Source organism: Panthera onca, chromosome D1, assembly GCF_046562875.1.
Source record: "Panthera onca isolate mPanOnc1 chromosome D1, mPanOnc1 haplotype 2, whole genome shotgun sequence".
Lineage (NCBI taxonomy): Eukaryota > Metazoa > Chordata > Mammalia > Carnivora > Felidae > Panthera > Panthera onca.
This window is the reverse complement of record NC_138348.1, coordinates 19,117,551-19,134,142: the sequence shown is the minus strand read 5'-3', so window position 1 is coordinate 19,134,142 and position 16,592 is coordinate 19,117,551. Positions and strand designations below refer to the sequence as shown.

Here is a 16,592-nt window from a genome sequence, read left to right as displayed (position 1 = left end):
TGACCAAGGCAGGCAGCGTTTATACTTTTTGGGCAAAGAGACAATTATATTTGTGAGGAATTGTTGGAATAAAGAAAACATATTTGGGAGCTTTAACCAGTATGGAATTGTAAACAGAATTTGGGCTGAGATAGTAAAAAAGTAACAGGTCTGTTTCTACAGCTTTCTTGGTTTTAAAGTTCCTGTCTGGTGATAAGGATGTCTTTTTATTTCTTCTTGCAGGGAGGGTAACTTTCATGTGGGAAATTTATTTCCTGTTCTCAGAGGGACAGGGGAGAGTCTGAGTGTCCCTGCACCAGCTGTTTCTTCAGTAACTTTTTAAAAAATAATCAGTATGCCAAAGTGGCACGTTTGGGGGCAGCCTGCCCTTGGCCTCGACCCCACTGTGGTGTCTTCCTAGGTTTATGATCCAGGAGTGGTAACTTCTCTGTTCCCGGTCAGAATTCCCGCACTCATGATACCCTTTCCACGTTCCCTTCCCACTTTGGGTATTCCCAAAGGAAACCACAAAGCCGTCTGAATGCACTAACTCACTGAGGCATAAGGATTAATAGCCTTTTAATTCTTACACAAGGGTTTGCATTTTTACAGAGGATGTAACATTAACTGAAATGAATCATTAGCTGGAAAGGTTTTCAGTTAACCAAGCAAGTGCAAAAGTCAGGCAGAAGATACTTTGGGGCTGAGGTGCCACCACAAGAGATATAAGTAAGGTCTTGCTAGGAAGTTCACCCCTGGGATTAGCTGCCTTAACCAGATTTTGCTTCAGTTTCTCCTTTTTCTGTGTCCTGAACCAAGGTGCTTTGAATGTTGTTTTATTTTGGTTTTCCTGTTTGTTAGTTTTTTAAGTGATAAACTCTGTCTGCAGTGTCTGGTTGGGTCAAGATAGGAAGAGGAAGGAGGGGTGAGAGAGGACCTCTCTCCCTGGTGGGCCAACTGAGTGGGAAAAGGGGCTCCTCTATCGGGATAGCACCTTTGGGAGCTGTGCATTTGCTTTCTATAGTAATGTACTCTGTGTTCAGGAGATTGAGCCCCACAGGGTTGTGGGAAATGCCCACACTATCTGGGTTAATGCATAATCTGATTATTTTTCCTGTAAAATTATTTTTTATTAAAACATGGTTAGGAGACTAAGTTATAGTTGTCTTATTTTGCATCCCTCTCACTGCCTCTCTTGGATAAAAATGCAGGAAGTTGCTGCCGTTTTATTAACCTGCAGCCTGCATGCTTCTCTTTGTTCTTTGTTAAATATGAGCTGGCATGTGTTAGACTACGTTAGCATTTGCTCTTTGGGACTTCAGTGGTTTCTAAATTCAGCACTGCTAAGCCCTTCCCGGTTTGCTTGAATCAATTGAGACTGCTATTTTTAGCAACAAAAGGGAATTGAAATAGCAATTTTCTTTCCATGTAATAGATCCCCAAGAGGAATACTGATGCAAGCTCTCTGCCATTTTCTCTTCTTCCCATCCCCCAAAAGCACTCAGAGGAAAGGCAGCTGTCATGGTTTGCGGCAGTATTAATGTTTAATCAATTGAGTGTTTTCTGCATTCAGGTGTTCAGGGAGAAAAAAAAAGCGTAAGGAGAAGGAACCTGCCTAGAATAACTAAGTGCTTATACATGGGCTGTGCAGTCAGAATTTGGTGGGTAGTGGCAGAGAATAGTCAGAAGAGCTAAAAATAGCGTATTTGCTTCCAGTGTTCCTCTAGTCTATTTTTGATGTTTGATTTTGATAAGGTTGATTTGGTTCTTACTAAAAATATCTGTTCTTAGCAAGTTGAGGACAAAAAGAGTAGAATATTTTTAACCTACACAAACTAAAGTATTTTTGTTGACTGTATAAAATCTGGAAGCTGAGTTCTGGTCAGTTGCCAGTATTTTATATAATCTGTAACAAGCTAGACACTTCTGGATGCCAACTTGGGATATTCTTTATAGTTGTCAGTTTCCATCTTCACAAAGGCTTGCAAATTTGGGTTCTGGTGTTATATTTATATATGAAGACAGAAACCTTTTTTTTTTAATCTCCCATTTCCCTCTCCCTTCTTTACTTCCTCTACCTCAGTTCTGGCCATCATACATACTCTCACAAAAGGGTTATGGGCGATACCTGTAGCTTTTTTCTGTGTATTGTTGCAAACTAACTTTGCCACTCACTCCATAGCAAAGTGGAATCTGAGGACATTCAGTGTTAATCGAAGAAGCAAATCTTAATGACAAGAACAGTGAATTGTCACCACTTTGGTAATTTGCCATGCCTTTTACTAAACCAAAATGGTTCATCTCCCCTCCCCCTTAATCCTGCTTTGGATTTGTTCACATCGTATCCCCTCTGGCACATTATGAATGAAGTAGTTCTCTGCCATTGAAAATCATCTCTTTTCAAAGACAGCCTCAGATTCATCTACAGAAAATGTGTATCTACAGATTCATCATAAATAAAGTTAAATTTCTCTCTGTTAAATTTCTTAAATTTCATTTTAGATCACTGATTCTTGATGTTGAGAGGTGCTATGGAGTATATGGGGTTGTGTATAGTAGGCGATTCCACGTTATTTCTAAAAAAAGAGTTGACAAAACAGTGGGTAGTATCCTAAGAGGCTGGTTTTCCATTCATATTTTTTTTTTCATTCATTCACTCATTCATTCATCCAGCAAAACCTCATTAATCATATACTTGTTGCCAGGCACTGTGCTAGCAGTTAGACTGGGTGACCCAGACAGACCCTTATGTAAACCTTTGTGATGAATGTCATGAAGGGGGGAAGCACCGAGTGCTGTAAGGGCAGAAAGCTATGAGATTCTGTTAGTGTAGAAGGAAGGCTTAATGGGAGAGGAGGTGTTCAAGTGAAGACCTCAAGGATGGGAGGGAGACGCTGGTTGAAGTGAAATTGGGACTAGAACAACAGTTGTGAGAGAGAGCTTGGTACCTTGGAGGAACTGGAAACATTGCAGCATGTCCAGGGCAGTGAGTGGTAGGAGGAAAGTAGTGGACATAAGATAAGCCCATGGAAGACCTTATGAAGAAGAGGGACAGTGGGAAGCCATTGACTAGTTTTAGGCAGGGAAGTGATGTCAGATTTGCCCTTTGGAGGGGTCACTTTGCGGTGAATTGAAGAGGAATAGGAATGGGAGCAGGTGAATGATTTAGTGGACTGCTGGAGTAGTTATTGCGAGGGATGAATGATGGTAGCCCCGGGTGGTGGCAGTGGGGAGAAGTGAATGGATGTGTGTTTCAGGTTTTATATAATTGGCAATAGGGAAACATTATCACTTCTTGACAGAAGAATGAGATCAGAAAAATGGTGTTTGAGAAAGAGAATTCTTAACTATGTAGGGTATGAATTGAGTGAGAAAGGACTGAAAGGGTTGTTGGACGAGTCTGTATATGTTGGGATGATAGCTTAGGTTGGGGTGATAGCTATTGTGAGAATTAACTGGAGAATATGAATGAGGTACCTTGAGCACATATTCTTGTAATCATGTGAATAATAAATATTTTGGTTTAATAATTAACTTTATTGACAGCTTACTCCTGCGTTTCTGTGCCTATAATCGTAACTTTAACAAGACAGAAGTTTTTCACCCAGTTTAAAGGAGACTAGAATTTCTGTGTATGTTTGATTCTCTGTGGGAAGCAGTAAAAAAGGAAATGATTAGTTAAAAAAAAAGTGGCATGGTAATTCCATGGAGTCCTCAGGAACCTTGATTCCTGTGAGTATGTTCCTTCATCTTAGCCCATCTTCCACCCTCAAAGTTACTTGTGTTTCAAGACCGCCGGACTTACAGCCATCACTTGGGAATTGGCCAGATGAAGGTCAAAAGGGGCCTCTCCCTGCTGAGTAAGCTTCCTATGAGCAGCCTTTCTCAAAGACCCTTGTATTCCTGTTTGCATCTTATTTCCAGAATCTAATCACATGGCCACCCACACCTGGCTGCTGGGGAGTTTGGGAAGTAGGGTCTACGTTCCAGGCCATAGTTGTAGCAAAGAAGGAAGGGGAGACTGTTGCTAACTGGACTCTGGCCCAGACGTGCATATCACATGAGAAAGATGGGTCCCTGGGGTTGTTTCTCTACTTTGTGCCTTACTTCATTGTGGCTTTCATTTTAAGAAACCCAACAAAACCCAAGCAAGACTGCAAATATGAATGATTTGGGAGTTGCTCTTTGCTTCTTTGGTTTCCATTGCAAGGTGGTAGGTATTTCAGGGTGGTTAGTGCTTATATCAAATGTTTCCCAAAAGATAGACCAAAAGATGATCTTAGGTACTACATTGATGAACTAAAAAAATTTTTTAATAGTTATGTATATACATATTTTACACTAATATTCTGTTTATATTAATTGAAACTGGTGGTCTTTTACAATAACCAAGTAATTCAGTAAATAGTAATCAAGTAAGTTTTCGATTAAATTTTATTTTTAAGAAATCTGTTTTTTTGGTTTTTTTTAATCTTTTAAATTTTATTTATTTATTTTTGGGAGATAGAGCGCGAGCACATGTTAAGTGACCTTTGGAAATAGGGTTAAGCAATGCTACACTGATTTTTGGTAAACTGGAATAGATAAAGAGTCTGCTCTCTCAATTTACACCATCTTTCTATTCATGGTGGGAAAGCACTTCTTTGTTAAAAAGGCAGGACATGCACATGGGCAAAAAATACCAACAGTAAGAAGGATAAAAAAATAGTAATCTAATCTATTTCATGTTTTTTCCCAATGCCCCAGAAGCAATGCTAAAAGACTTTTGATTTAAGGTATGGTATGCTTTGATTAGCTTCCTAAAATTAGTGATGATGAGTTGACTCCCCAGACAATATGGTATCATCTTCATAGTGAGAATCACACTATTATTTTATAAAAGTAAAAAATTAATGAAGTCGATTAGGGGATTTTTCTGTCCAACTACCAGCGGCTACCTCTGCTGCTACTGTGGGAAGATATGTAGCTTTAAAGCCAAGAATGGATCTTTCAAAGTAAAAGCAGCAGGATGATCCTTGTCTCCATTGCCTGTGTCTTAAATAAATAAATTTAAGTTCTCTTTTTGCATTGCATAAAATGTTTATGATTGAAATTTGACATGACTGAGTCATGTTTGTATGTCGTTCAAACACTTACCTATCATATGACATAGAGAACTAAAGAATTTGTCATTTCCTTTGATAGAAATGATCGCTGATCCCCCATTGCCTGGCCACTGTAGGTGACTGATTATTGTAGAACTATAGCGGTGCTTACCGGGATGACTAAGGGAGCCTGTGAATTTCCAACTTTATTTTTTACTTCTTTGTGCCCATAAAAATGATTTTTATACTTTACAATTTTCTCAGAAAAAAAAATGTACTTGTGAGGTCATATTTGGCTCATGTATAGCTATGCAACTCTAGATTTGATTTTAATTATTAGAATGTAGAAAAATGATATTATCATCTATCTAAAAAATCAAGCTATATTTTAAATATTTACACTATTTAAAGTCATATTGTTTCTGTTTAATATTTGAAGTCCTAACTGTGGAATGGATGACTTATAGAACACCTAATAGAGTGGATCTTCTACATTGTTGTAGTCTCTATAGCTGTGCACATAATAGTTTCTAAAAACTGTTAATTTGATTTAAATTTGATAGTTAATAGAAGAAGATGATAGGAAAAAAATTCTTGCCGGGAGCATAAAGCCAGAATTTTTTTGAGAAGTGTGTTTAGTATCTTGTTCTCAATTCAAGTTAGTCTACTTTTAGTATAATATGTTTAAGAGGAAACTTGGGTAACTTACAGTTTTAAAATGACCAAATTGCTATATTTCTAGCCTTTTATTTCTTGGAAATCCTAAGAATTAGGAGAATGAGAAAAAGAGAGCTCCATTTTGATGAAACTAGGGAACTTCTGAAATCCCTCATTGCCCAGTCACCGCAAATGAAGGTGGAAGAGTGGTAACTGACTTCAGAGAGCGGAGACCACAGAGTGCTCACAGACAGTCCACCATTAGGAAGCATACAGATTTGCTTTTGGATCCCAGAAAAGCACAGCAGTTGGAAGTGTCAGGTACTTCAAAAGACAGGGGTGGGGAAGGGCACTGAGCCAAATGTGCTTGAGACTCGGGAAAATTGGGCACAACAGAAGGCAGAGGTGAGATACCTGACTGAGAACAGGGGTTGAGTAAAAAATCTGCAAACTACCCAGCAGCCAAAAGATTTAAATTGGGAAATGCTTCTTAAGAGATATTGAAGGGTCTCAGAAAAGACAAATACTTTTATGGAATCCCTAATAAAAAAGGTCATTTGTCCTTTGATTACCCTAGAGTGAGGCTAAAAGTGTAATCACCCCCCATGTGCACACTAATTGCTATATTAATGCTTCCAAGATGAGACAGCCAAATCAGTCAAAAGGAAAGTAGAGGAAACAGAATATAAGGAGTAGAAGAAAATATAAATGTAGTTGACCCTTGAACAACGTGGGAATTAGGGGCCCTGTGCAGTCGAGAGCCTGCGTGTAACTTCTGACTCCCCAATAACTTAATTACTAATAGCCTGCTGTTGACTGGAAGCCCTACTGATAACAACAGTTGATTAACATATTTTTGATATTATGTGGATTAGCTGACTATATTCTTACACTCAGCTAGAGAGGAGAAAATGTTTTTAAGAAAATCTTAAGGATGGGCGGGGGGTGCCTGGGTGGCTCAATTGGTTAATTACCTGACTCTTGATTTTGGCTCAAGTCATGATCTCTTGGTTCATGGGATCGAGCCCTGCATCAGGCTCTGTGCTGGGCATGGAGCCTGCTTGAGATTCTCTCTCCCTCTCCTGCTTGCATGCATGCAAGTGCTTGCATGCTCTCTCTCTAGAAAAATTTTAAAAAATCATAAGGAAAGGAAAATACATTTACCGTATTATACTGTCTTTGTATAAAAAAAATCTGTATAGGGGCGCTTGGGTGGCTCAGTCGGTTGGGTGTCCGACTTCAGCTCAGGTCACGATCTCGTGGTCCGTGAGTTCGAGCCCCGCATCGGGCTCTGGGCTGATGGCCCAGAGCCTGGAGCCTGCTTCTGATTCTGTGTCTCCCTCTCTCTCTCTGCCCCTCCCCCATTCATGCTCTGTGTCTCTCTGTCTCAAAAATAAATAAACATTAAAAAAAAAAATTAAAAAAAATCTGTATGTAAGTGAACTTGTGCAGTTCAAACTCCTGTTGTTTAAGGACCAACTGTATATAAATAAAATATAATTAATATCCTCAGAGATGAGAGAAGATAATGGGTTTATAATAAGAACAAGATGCTCTTTAAAAAAAAAGGTACAAGCAATCAGAATAGAGGAGAGCTCTTCAAAATTAAAAATTTGACCCCTAAAATTTAAAAGTCATATAATAGAAAGTTTGGAAGATAAAACTGAAGAAATTTCCAAGAAAGTAGGACAAAAAGAAAAGTATGATTAATAGAGAAACTGTTAAATCTAAATTCTTATTAGGGGCACCTGGGTAGCTCAATTGGTTAAGCATCTGGCTCTTGATTTCAGCTCATGTCATGATCTCATGGTTTGTGGGTTTAAGTCCCATGTCAGGCTCCATGTGGAGCCTGCTTGGGGATTCTCTCAACCTCTCTGTGCCCCTCCCCTCCTCACATACCTGTGGACATGTGCTCTCTGTCAAAAATAAATAACTAAACATTTTTTTAAAATCTAAATTCTGATTAATAAGAATTGTACATTTTTTTTTAATGTTTATTCATTTTTGAGAGACAGAGGCAAATGGGGGAGGGGCAGAGAGAGAGAGAGGGAATTTGAAGCAGGCTCCAGGCTCCAAGTTGTCAGCACAGCTCCCGATGTGGGGCTTGAACATATGAACCATGAGATCATGACCTGAGCTGAAGTCGACACTTAACTGACTGAGCCACCCATGTGCCCCTAATTAATAAGAATTGTAGAAAGAGAAGTGGTGTAGAAAGAGAAGTGGTGAAGAAATTATCCAAGAATTAATGGAAGAGAATTGCCAGAATTGAAGATCATGGATTTTAAGGCCCACTAGTATCTAGCACCAATGAATGGAAAAAAAACCACTGAAAGATACATTATCATGACAGAGTGTTAAAGATTAAATGATAATTCTAAAAGCTCCATGACAAAAAAGCTGGTACTTACAAATGATCTGAACTCAGAATAGTGAAACACATATTAAACATTATTGGTGCTGGAAGACAGTGGAGAATTGTCTTCAATATTTTTGTTAAAAATTATTTCCTGCTAAGAATTTTATACCCAGTTGAACTATTATGTGTGAAGTTAGAATATATAGACTTAAAAAAAAAAGATACAATCAGAAAGTTTCTCCTAAACTGTCAAAAAACTGTCTCTTAAATTGTCACATGAAGAAACATGACAACTAAATAGGATATTCTGGATGGCATTGTGGAACAGAAGGACATTCAGTAACAAGAATATCTGAAAAAGATACAGGTTTTTGTTAATGATATAGTAGCCCCCCTTCTTTTATGTATATATGTATGTATGTATTTTTTTTTTTAACGTTTATTTATTTTTGAGACAGAGAGAGACAGAGCATGAATGGGGGAGGGGCAGAGAGAGAGGGAGACACAGAATCGGAAGCAGGCTCCAGGCTCTGAGCCATCAGCCCAGAGCCCAATGCGGGGCTCGAACTCACGGATTGTGAGATCGTGACCTGAGCTGAAGTCGGAGGCTTAACCGACTGAGCCACCCAGGCGCCCCTGTATGTATGTATTTTGAAAGAGACAGATTGTGAGTAGGGGAGGGACAGAGAGAAAGGGAGAATCTGATGCAGGCTCTGCTGTCTGCATAGAACCCAACTCAGGGCTCGAATCCACAAACCATGAGATCATGACCCGAGCTGAAGTCAAGAGTCAGAAGCTTAACCAACTGAGCCACACAGACACCCTGTCCCCCCTCTTATTTGAGATTTTGCTCTTCACTGTTTCAATTACCTGCGTCAACTGTGGTCTGGAAGCAGGTGATCCTCCTCCTGCCATATTGTCAGAAGGTCAGTAGTAGCTTGACACTATGTCCTAATGCCTACATCGTTCACCTCACTTCATCACGTGGACCTTTTATCATCTCACATATCACAAGAAGAAGAAGGGTGGGTACAGTACAATAAGGTATTGTGAAAGAGAGAACACATTGGTATAACTGTTATTATGGTATGTTAGAATTGTTCTATTTTATTGTTAAGTTTTTAATCTCTTACTATGCCCAATTCATAAGTTGAACTTTATCATAGGTATGTATTCATAGGAAAAACCATAGTGTATATAGGATGTGGTATTATCCACAGTTTCAGGCATCACTGGGGGTCTTGGAATGTATCCCTGGTGGAAAAGAGGGGACTACTGTAATGTACCAGTATTCATTGATGAATTGTGACAAATATAAGATGTTAGGAATAGGAGAAACTGACTTGGAGTATAGGGATCACCCTGTATTATCTTCACTTTTTTTTTTTTGGTAAGTCTAAAATAAAAAAATTATTTACAAAAATGTTTACAAAAATGTGTCTTCATGTATCCATTGTTGGAAAGCTTCTGGTGGGTGTGCTTCCTAATGAGAGACTAGAACAAGATCTAGAAAACAAGAGCTTCAACATAGGAGAGAGAGGCCAAGGGAATTCTCATGGTTAGGTTCTAGAATAATAGCTGTGCAGCAGAGTAGCCATTCCAAGGAGGAGCAGGATAAAAGCTGGAGGGCTCAAGGGAAGTAATCTCTAAGGGGAAAAAAAAGAATGGAACACATTCATGGGATTGATTGTGTGGAAAATTGTATCGAGAGACTGTTAGAAAATGGGGGAAATTTTAAAAAGAAAACTATGGAAATGGAAGAAAAAGGCAATTTTAATTACAGGAAAAGAAAAATGTTGACCAAGAAGGGAAAGGTAATTATACTATACTATTTGCTTCAGTAGTGAATATTATATTTATCTAACCACAGTAATTGTTGTATAATAAAGAATATGAAAAGCCTTCATCCCTGGTTTCTGCTGGGGAGAATCTAAATCCTTGGAATTTCCTGAATGATAGGATTGTCTTTGTTATTCACAATTGGCCCTGATACTTTATGCCAATGAGATGACTCATGACAGGACCTAGATAGCTTCAAGATGGGGGCTGGTCATGCCAGAAAGACCAACCATTGATTAGAAGATTGGGGATTTGAGTCATTTGATGATATCAGCTCAACCTTCCAACCTCTGGGGAGGGAAGGGGGGTTGGAGGTTGAGTTCAGTGACATGGTCCATGATTCGGTCAACCATGCCTTTGTAATGAAATCCAGTAAAAACTCTGGACACTGAAGTTTGATGTAGCTTCCTAACTGGTGAACGCATTGATGTGCTGTGAGGGTAAAATGCCCTGATTCAGGCAAGGCATGGAAGCTCTACATTCAGGACCCTCCTAGACCTCACCCCATGTGGCTATGCATTTGGTTGGTTCTGATTTGTATCCTTTATTTAAAAACTGTAATTACAAGTTGTGAAGTTGTCCTGAGTTCTGTGACTTGTTTAGTGAATTACTGAACCTGAGGAGTTGTGGGAACCCTTAATTTTATAGTCAGTTAGTTAGAGTATGGATGCCTGTTGGGATGTCTAAACTTGTGGCTGATGCCTAAAGTGTGGGCGGCTTTGCTAGGGCCCATGTCCTCTGGTTTATGTCAGAATTGAGGTGCATTATTATAATAATGTGCACACTGACTATTGACAGAACCTTGTGATATAACTTCATTAGAAGGAGGGGGAAAACAAAGGGGAGTGGGAGTTCTCATCAACTGTAATAAGTAATATAAAAATTAATGGATCAGGAGATAACAGTGTGAGCACAGGATTTAGAACAAGGATGATAACAAGGAAAACCAACTGAAACGATGAAAATGGTTACTTCTGGAGCTGGAGCAGAATGGGGTGCTATGATGCAGAAGGGTGGGGTGAGGTACTGCTGTTTTTCACTTTAAACCTTTTGTAACTATTTTCTTTTTCAAACCAAGTTCATGTATTGCTTCAATCTGCATACAATTATGTAAAAAAGAAGAGGCTTGACTGCAGGCTCAGTAGTTCATCAGGAAACACTCGGACATTGATTGAAATGTGTGTGCATGGGGTGCATTGGGGGGTACACTCAGGAATAACCTCTGTACGGAAGCACCAGAAGCAGAATAGGACAGGCAGATGTGCAACTGTGACGCAAGTGTAGCAGAGGTCACAGCTGATCCCATGGAAATTTCTGAACCTTGCGTAGCCCTTCAGAGATGCCTAAGTGAAGTAAAGGAGTCAGAACTTTGTCCCCAAGTGTGGACCAGTCATTAGACATACCGCCCAGGGGAGGGGCTATAACCTTGGGCAAGGCAGCTCTCTTTGAGGACAGTTCTTGGTTGGTGCTCAGCAGATAACACTCCTAGTGGGAGGTTGACTGAGAACCTTTGTGCTGGAAGGGGGGTATGTGGTTGGTGCTCTAACAGTATCTACTATAAACTCCAAAACCAGAGACTCTGGAAAAGGAAGACTTGATATCCATTAGGCAAATTTTATAATCTCTAGTCCTTCCAATATTCTGGGCTTTCCAGGACTTTTAAAGTATGATAGGGGCAGCTGGGTGGCTCAGTTGGTTAAGGGCCCGACTTGGGCTCAGGTCATGATCTCATGGTTTGTGAGTTCGAGCCCTGCATCAGGCTTTCTGCTGTCAGCACAGAGCCTGCTTCAGATCCTCTGTCCCCCTCTCTCACTGCCCCTCCCCTCCAAATAAATAAACATTAAAAAAGAGTAAAGTATGATAGATATGCCGGTTTAGATAAGTGTGGGGTTGGCAATTTAAAAGCACACATACACTTGTGCACGCACACACACATGCGCTCCTCTGGATGCTCCTTGGATCCTCTGTCTCCCTCTCTCTCTGCCCCTCCCCCCCCATTCTCTCCCTCTTTCTCAAAATAAATAAACATTAAAATAAATAGACAAACATACAAAAAAAAAAAGAAAAGAAAACCAATTGAAGCGCATCCCTAACACTTTGGAGTAGATGGCAATGCTCTGAATTTGTAACAAACATCATTCCAGTATTTCAGAGAGAAGATACCATGATTAAGAGAAATATACTTTCCCATACAAGAAATCAAATTTTTGGTTGCCCATAATTTTGAAAAATTGAGTTTATTAAGGTGTAACAGGGATAGTAAGTATGTGCTTAAGTATACATTTTTAAAGTGAATTTTTACACACTCAGGTACCCAAATCAAAATATAGGATATATCCTCCACCCTAGAGGTCCCTTCATGCCCATTTCTTGTCATCTATCCCCTTACCCAGATGTGACCAATATTCTGGCTTTCGTCATCACAGATTAGTTTTACCTTTTTTTTTTAAACCTTAATAAATGGAATCACAGCAGTTTGTATACTTTTCTGTCAGACTTTTTTCACTTAACATAATATGTGGGAGGTTTGTGCATGTTTTGTGTAAATCAATAGTTCTTTTTTATTGCTATTTAGTATTCCATTATATGAACATACCTCAATTTACTTCCTTACTCTCTTGTAGATCAGTAGTTGGGTATGTTTACCTGTTATGCATAAATAAAGAGATCATGGGCATTCTTTTGGCAGACACGAAGCATTCATACCTCTTGGGAATTGCTAGGTCATAGGGTAGGCACATGTTTAGTTCTGGACATAATGCCAAATATTTTTTTTCTCAGAATGATTGTATCAGTTTCCAGTGCCACCAACAATACGTGAAAGTTCCAGTTGCTGCACAACCATGTCAATACTTGGTATTGCAGTCTTTCAAATTTTAGCCATTGTGGTGGGTATTCAGTCTTAAATTTGAACCACTGGTGTGGCTGCATCTTTTACACCAAAGTATTACACAGGTCTTCTTGTGTGTGAGTAACTGATGGGTCCTCACGATGATTGGTTCTTCGTTGTACTTCTTCACCTAAACTGTTTTTTTCTTTTCTCAGTTGTCACAGGTAGTACTGATGGAATTGGGAAGTCATATGCAGAAGAGGTAGGTAATTTTCAAGACCTTTCTTTTTGGCTTAAAAATATAAGAACAAATATGGGATGGTCTCTTATAGTAGTTTTGATGTTTGAAGTTAAAAACAAATATAATGTTGCATAGAACAATACGTATACTTTGTAATCAGAAACACCATGTTTGCTTAAGCAAAGACAGTTTTAAAATAAATTTTTGTGCAAAAGTGAGTATAAAACTTTCTATCCCAGTATGTTGGAAAAAATGTAGTGTAATTTTTATTTTATATTGCGTGATTATGGACGGTCCTTAGTTTTATTTGTTTATTTTTAAAAAAATGTTTATTCATTTATTTTGAGAGAAAAAGAGCATTGGGGAGGGCAGAGGGAGAGGGAGAGAGAGAGAATCCCAAGCAGGCTCTGCCTTATGAGTGCAGAGCCGGATGCGGGGCTCGAACTCACAAACTGTGGCATCGCGACCTGAGCTGAAATCAAGAGTCAGTCGCTTAACTGACTGAGCCCCCCGGGGGGCCCTGGACAGTCCTTAGTTTTAAAGTCAGTTGTTTTGAACTATTTTCCAATAGGTGGATTTACTATTATAGAGTAGTTTTATTTCTAGGCTAGTCCATGGCATCATTTTTTTTTTTTTTTTTAAGTTTATTCATTTTGAGAGGCAGAGCATTAGCAGGGGAGTGTCAGAGAGAGAGAGGGAGAGGGAGACACAAAATCCAAAGCAGGCTCCAGGCTCCGAGCTGTCAGCACAGAGCCCAACGTGGGGCTCAAACTCATGAACTGAGAAATCATGACCTGAGCCAAAGTCTGATGCTCAACCGACTGAGCCACCCAGGTGCCCCCATGGCATCATTTTTTAATAAGGACTGTAATTGACAGAAAGATACTGACAGATATAGGCCAAGAGTTCTCAAGTTCTCTTGAATGTCATGAAAGGATAGGAACCATAATAGTATGAGGACGACTGTACAAAGCAGGAGCGTTGATAGTACTCTTTTAAGACAAGCTTCCCTGCCTTCTAGTTCCACTAAGGCACCCAAAGCTAATGATATGGCCCAGTTGTGATGACGATCCTGGCAGATCCACTGGATTTCTCATTTGTCATTCCCAAAGAGGTTTTTTTTTTTTTCTTCCAATCTCCTTTTGTTGTCCCAGGTTTTTATTTCGAGTGTCAAAACTCCAGGAAGGTTGCAAGAAGAATATAACAAATACCCTATACCTTTCACCTGCATTCACCAGTTATTAACATTTTGTCACATTTAACTTTCATTTACTATTATGGATATTTTTAAGTTAATATTGTTTGCCAGGACCATTTGTGAGTTGCAGACATCCTAACAACTCACCCTTAAAGATTTCAGCATGCATCTTCTAAGAACTAGGAACGTTCAACCTTATAACCACGGTGCAATGGTCACACACAGGAAGTTTAACTTGATATGCTATTATATAAAACCTATATATGCAAGTTTCCCAAATTGTTTCAGTATTGGTCTTTATAGCTCTTTTTATTTATTTATTCATTTGTTTAAGTACTCTCTACACCCAATGTGGGGCTTGAACTCATGACCCCAAGATCAAGAGTTAACATGCTCTTACAATTGAACCAGCCAGGTTTATAGCTCTTTTTGGTTTCAAGATTCAGTTAAGGATCATACATTGCATTTAGGTGTCATGTCTTTTGACTAGAAGAGTTTCCTAGCTTTAAAAAAAAAAATTTTTTTATAACAATGGCATTTTTGAAAAATACAGGCCAGTTGTTTTGCAGATTTCTCAGTTTGTCTGATGTTTCCTCATGATTAGCTCAGGTTAGACATTTTTTAGCAGGAATGCTACCCAGATGATATTTTATCTTTCTGAGTTCATTTTATCAGGAGGTACAAGAACTCTCTTGTCCCATTATTATGTTAAGATAAATCATTTATTAAGATGCTGTCTACCACCATTCTCTGTTATGAAGGTACTTTTTCCCCTTTGTAATTAATATAGAATCTGTGGGATGATACTTTGAGACTGTATGAAAAAAATACCCATTTCCCAACAGTCTTTTGTCCAGTGGATTTAACATCCATTGACAGTTTTTTCCTAAGTTAGTTATTACCATGGTTTTGAAAAAATTGGTAATTTTTGTAATAATATCTTTCCTTCTACATTTACTAGATGCTTCTTTTCTATAATTAAGAGCTCTTATTTGTCTTTCCTCCTTTGTTAATTTTTTTTAATTGTAAGCATGGACTCAGGTTCTTTAGTGGTTTTATAGCAGATTAATTTAGCAAATTATTATTAACCTTTGTTATTTTAATAAAAAATGTTTTTCCACATTTTCTCATTTGCAAAACTGCTCACTACTTAATAAAAACTGACTTTAGGATTCAAGACTGGAATATTAGTTTACTAAATTACTTTTAGTTTAAATATCTGATTTATTGCTCATTTATATACGGTTTGGAATAGTTCACTAAAACGTTTCGTATGTATCAGTGTATTTTTCCTCTGCTTGTCTATTTAGAAACCACATTCCTATAAATCCTATTCATTCTATATAGCACTTACATATAGTTCTGTGTATACACACAGAAGGTGTTTTCAGGAAATACTTTATTTTGTCCAATCAACTACCTCAGTTTACCTTTGTTGTCCACAAAACATCATGCCTAAATAAAATTTTAAGAATTTCATCTAGTTTTAGGAATTTATAACATTTTAACTGTAGTTTTCTTTGCCAGTCTTCCAATCTTTATGTATCCAGTCCAAAACAAAATCTTTTTTAAAGCTAGCTTTTAAATTATAGAAGTAATAGATATTTATGATTTTAAAAAACTAAAGCAGTGTAGGTAGGTGCAAAATGAAAAGTAAAAGTCTTACTCCTTCTGAGATCCTTTGACATTTATATACTTGCTTAATCTAGAAAGATAGCCCTGTGGGGAATCCTTTTGTAGTGTCTTCATTTGGTTTGTCCATTCATTACAACTTAGGTTTATTGGTTTTTTAGTTAGGTATATCATATTATCAGGTTTTTCTTAAAATGAGAATATATCTGATTTCTGTCTTTTAATGAAATATACAGGTGATTCAACTCTTCAATGTTTTTTTTTTTATTGTTTCAGTTAGCAAAACATGGAATGAAGATTGTCCTTATCAGCAGATCACAAGATAAACTGAACCAAGTTTCCAGTGAAATAAGTAAGTTTCTCCTTACACCCTCTCCTGCTTTCATGTTTACAAAAGGAATACAGTAATCTAAGTTGAATGTTTTCATGTAGGTATCTAGCACTGACATTTATTTATAGCTCTGAAAGCTTTTTTCTTATGTTGTTGAAGGGATGTTTTAAAATGGGGTCATCAGTTTTTTTCAAATTCATATGGCACTGTTAAAATTTCCTTAAAACGTGTTTTACTGACTCAATTAGTTGCTGTTAGGAATCAGAATCTCTGAGTATTTTACCATGTTCTACTTAAATACCTGAATTCCTTTTCTGTTGCTTTATTTCAGTATTCTTGTGCTTTTTTTTTTTTTTTTTTACTCTTTGACATTGTTATCTCTAATGTATATCGTATATAATTGAAGAAAAATATAAAAGGCAGCCTATCTACATATGGGAAG

The 16,592-nt window shown here is 38.1% G+C and overlaps 1 protein-coding gene across 1 annotated transcript in view; it reads left to right on the top strand.

Moving 5' to 3' along the window:
• HSD17B12 (hydroxysteroid 17-beta dehydrogenase 12) overlaps nt 1–16,592 on the top strand; it is a 165,413-nt gene that overhangs the window by 44,919 nt on the left and 103,902 nt on the right. Inside the window, exons 2-3 of the mRNA XM_060606434.3 lie at nt 12,964–13,010; nt 16,096–16,171. Of these exons, the coding sequence (XP_060462417.1) occupies nt 12,964–13,010; nt 16,096–16,171 (123 nt within the window). The remainder of the gene's footprint in view (nt 1–12,963; nt 13,011–16,095; nt 16,172–16,592) is intronic.